At 40.5% G+C, this 4,364-nt stretch overlaps 1 protein-coding gene across 1 annotated transcript; it reads left to right on the top strand.

Moving 5' to 3' along the window:
* Nucleotides 1-1,015: 1,015 nt before the first annotated feature.
* LOC137627551 (sex peptide receptor-like) lies at nucleotides 1,016-3,633 on the top strand. The gene has a single exon (XM_068358641.1). It carries the CDS (start codon nucleotides 1,755-1,757, stop codon nucleotides 3,003-3,005), a length of 1,251 nt encoding a protein of 416 aa, XP_068214742.1. The 5' UTR covers nucleotides 1,016-1,754; the 3' UTR covers nucleotides 3,006-3,633.
* Nucleotides 3,634-4,364: the final 731 nt, after the last annotated feature.

Below are 4,364 nucleotides of genomic sequence, written 5' to 3'. Positions count from 1 at the left end.
CAGCCTTTAAAAAGGGTAAATGTTTATTTGTTAAAAAAATACTAACTGTATTATACAGTATTTCTTCTCTGTCGTCAGCCTTTAAAAAGGGTAAATGTTTATTTGTTAAAAAAACACGAACTGTATTATACAGTATTTCTTCTCTGTCGTCAGCCTTTAAAAAGGGTAAATGTTTATTTGTTAAAAAAATACTGTATTATACAGTATTTCTTATCTGTAGTCAGCCTTTAAAAAGGGTAAATGTTTATTTGTTAAAAAAATACTAACTGTATTATACAGTATTTCTTCTCTGTAGTCAGCCTTTAAAAAGGGTAAATGTTTATTTGTTAAAAAAATACGAACTGTATTATACAGTATTTCTTCTCTGTAGTTAGCCTTTAAAAAGGGTAAATGTTTATTTGTTAAAAAAATACTAACTGTATTATACAGTATTTCTTCTCTGTCGTCAGCCTTTAAAAAGGGTAAATGTTTATTTGTTAAAAAAATACTAACTGTATTATACAGTATTTCTTCTCTGTCGTCAGCCTTTAAAAAGGGTAAATGTTTATTTGTTAAAAAAATACTAACTGTATTATACAGTATTTCTTCTCTGTCGTCAGCCTTTAAAAAGGGTAAATGTTTATTTGTTAAAAAAATACGAACTGTATTATACAGTATTTCTTCTCTGTCGTCAGCCTTTAAAAAGGGTAAATGTTTATTTGTTAAAAAAATACTAACTGTATTATACAGTATTTCTTCTCTGTCGTCATCCTTTAAAAAGGGTAAATGTTTATTTGTTAAAAAAATACGAACTGTATTATACAGTATTTCTTCTCTGTCGTCAGCCTTTAAAAAGGATAATTGTTTATTTGATAAAAAAAAAAAAAACCTAAATAACGCACACACGGAAGTGTTAAAATGACACAGGCGCAAAACTCTATAACGAATCTGGCACACTCTCCTCTGCTGATGTTTAGATGCTGGACAGGCCCAGAGAGAACTTTTCTCTGTCGACCCCAGTCAGTCTGCCGTCGGGGCTCGGTGAGTAAGCAGCTCTTTCGTGGAGCTCCGCCGTCACACACACGTGACAGCTCTCCCGCTGAGGGTCTTCTCCTCTCTCTCTTAATTCGCTCGAAGAAACTTTTTTCGGAGTTTTTATATGATTTCGGGAGAAGCGCCTCGCACAGAACTTGTTGTTTATTGATGCTCCCTTTTCTGTTATACTAAAAGAATATTTGGTGCTGTTTGAATAACTAAGGTTACAAAGTGATATGTCTTGTGTCTTTTTCATCCATATTTTGAGAACTTCGCCATAGATAAAAAAGGGACATCTTCCTTGATATGTAAGATATTTTCCCAATGATAAAACGTTCCTCAAGAAGCTTTACTCCATTAAATATCCGTCGTCCTGATAAAACAATATCGCAACAATGATGAAACTTTATTCAATTGAACATAACAAAAACTAGTAGATAAAAGGTGCCGATATCCTCAACTCAGTAGATAAATTAAGGAACTGTAAATGGAATAAAAATAAAGAAATCATAGTATTAAAGGAAAGACGGGAACTGTTTTTAGCACATGAAACTATCAGAAAAAATAAAAAACGGTTTCTAATCTAAATATGACATCAACGACGATGATAAATCGAGTGATGCTAACAGACGAAAGTGAGAGTGAAATGAGAGTCCCTTATCATATTCAAAACCTGTAAAGAAGAAACCCAGAGCAACCCATCTATGTCTTCTTATGTCTGACCACCTCCAAATAAAGCCATGGAAAACGACACCAACTGGAACGATGGTTTCCTGAACTTAGACCGAGAATTCCAGAGTTTAGACGAAAACGTCACCCGAGACGAGGGCGATGTTTACCTCGACCTCTGCGGGAACAATGTCTCCCAAAGCGTCAATAACGTCTCGGAATTCCATCATTACATCAACGTCAGCGAGCAATACCCTCTGGAACTGGCCATGCCCTTGTACGGGTACGCCATGCCCTTCCTGCTCATCATCACAACCATCGCCAATACCCTGATCGTTGCAGTGCTATGGCAGAGACATATGAGGTCGCCTACAAATGCTGTCCTCATGGCAATGGCGCTCTCCGACTTACTGACTGTCGTGTTCCCCGAACCTATGTTCTTCTACATGTACACCCTGAACAACCACGCTAAGCCGTTGTACCCACCGGCTGCTTGCTACGCCTGGAATTTCTTCCACGACCACATACCCAACCTCTTCCACACAGCTTCCATTTGGCTGACAGTGGCACTGGCCGTGCAGAGGTACATATACGTGTGCCACGCACCTGTTGCCAGGGTATGGTGCACCTTGCCCCGTGTGATCAAAGCCATTGCCTTAATCTTCGTATTAGCCACCATTCACTTACTGCCTAGGTTTTGTGACAAGGAATACGGGCCAATGAAGATAGAGTGGGAAGGGCAATGCGTGCTGGTGTGCAGCGAAAAGACAAGGTCATGGGTCGACTTCATCACGCAAGACGTCTACTACGTCACGTTCTTCATGTTCCGCGTGATTTTCGTGCACCTCGGTCCGTGCACGGTGTTGGTGGTCCTGAACGTGCTGCTGTACAGAGCCCTGAGAGAGGCCCAGAAGAGAAGAGCGAAGCTCCTGCAAGACAAGAATTCCAAAAAGGAATGCAACAAGCTCTGTGATGCCAACTGCACGACGCTCATGCTGATCGCCGTCGTGTCGGTCTTCCTGGTGACGGAGATCCCCCTGGCCATCATCACCGCCCTCCACATCATCAACAACATGGGCATCGTCACCATCTTCTCCCCGGACTCGTACTTCATGGTGTCCTGTTTCTTCATCATCTCCAACTCGTTCATCATCTTCTCGTACCCCATCAACTTCGCCATCTACTGCGGCATGTCACGCCAGTTCCGGGAGACCTTCAGGGACCTCTTCGTCAGAGGCCGGAAGATCAGTCGGGACGACTCCACCCGCTACTCCATGCTCAACGGGCCTCCTCGGACGTACACGTCCGAGACGGTTGTCTGAGGCAGGGCTGGGCCAGCGGAAGGGTGTGCTCTCAAAAAGGGGAAAAATAAACACAAACACCCTTCCACTGGTCAGCAGCAGCCTACTTCCTCAGAGGCCCAGCAGAGTGGCCTTCACAACGGGACCCGAACTACAGTTTCCAGTATTTTTAACCCGGCGCCTTCCGAGTCGCCGTCGCTGCAGGAGTTCGAGGAGGAGGAGGTGCCCGTCAGGAAGGGAGCGGGAGGAGGAGAGAACCTGGTCCTCAGCACCACCGAAATCGGACTTTGCCTTCTGGAAACACCTGAGAGCAGCTGCCTGACGGGGAGCACAGTGATATCACAAAACTCAATAGTGGATAAAGAACCTAACAAGGACACGAATCTCATTGGTGCCCAAGCGGCGGACGGTCGAAAGAGTCCTGCTGCCCCAGGGGCGGCGTTGAGGGTGCACTTCAAAAGTTCCGAATCCTTAGAGAACTGTTCGCCAGAGTCATCCTCTTCTTCGCCAAATGAAGATCAGGTCATAACAGTCATAAACGAGACTGTGTTGTAAGGACGCGCATTCTCTCTCTCTCTCTCTCTCTCTCTCTCTCTCTCTCTCTCTCTCTCTCTCTCTCTCTCTCTCTCTCTCTGCCGTAACCTGCAATGAACGTCGACTGCAATGGACTTCCTCAAACTAATGGTGAGAATTCATTTTGTTTCACAATGTACTGTTTTGAGAATATTACTTTTACCTAAGAAAATGTCTTCTCTTACGTGGTAACATTCTCCATAACTGAAAAACTTATATATAAAAAATATTGGGAATATATGAATGTTGTGTATGCACGAATATGCCCGTAATAAATGTGTCCTGTAAACAACTGGTTTTTGTGAGTGTACGAGTAAAATGTACATGATTTTAATGTATATGAGAATTTCCTATTTTCGATATAAATTTTATCTGAAAATTCTTTGTTATTTTCATCTCATTTTTTTCTTATTTTAACTAACATCAATCTTATAACTTCACTGAAATAAATTAAATTTTTATGTAAACTTTCGTCATATACCCTGACATTAAAGTCATAAATATTCATAAATGTAATTATAAACTTTAAAAACATTTAAAAACTATAAATTATATAGATTTTGTCCCGATTCTTCTCTACATGTCATGTTTACTAAATTTTCTGTAAATACGTTTCAGTTCATAGCAATTTTAATCTATTCCATGTGAATATTTGCATATTTCAAATAATACAAAAAATAATAATACGAATTATAATGATAAAATGGCCAAGCAATATAATTTTGCATGTAAATTTTCTTTAGTAAAAGCAAAATGAAAGTTTTGTAGATACATGGCAGAACAGGAAAGTAGGAAAACATATTGGAA

This window comes from Palaemon carinicauda, chromosome 35 (genome assembly GCF_036898095.1).
Source record: "Palaemon carinicauda isolate YSFRI2023 chromosome 35, ASM3689809v2, whole genome shotgun sequence".
NCBI classification, from domain to species: domain Eukaryota; kingdom Metazoa; phylum Arthropoda; class Malacostraca; order Decapoda; family Palaemonidae; genus Palaemon; species Palaemon carinicauda.
This window is presented reverse-complemented; position numbering and strand designations above follow the sequence as displayed.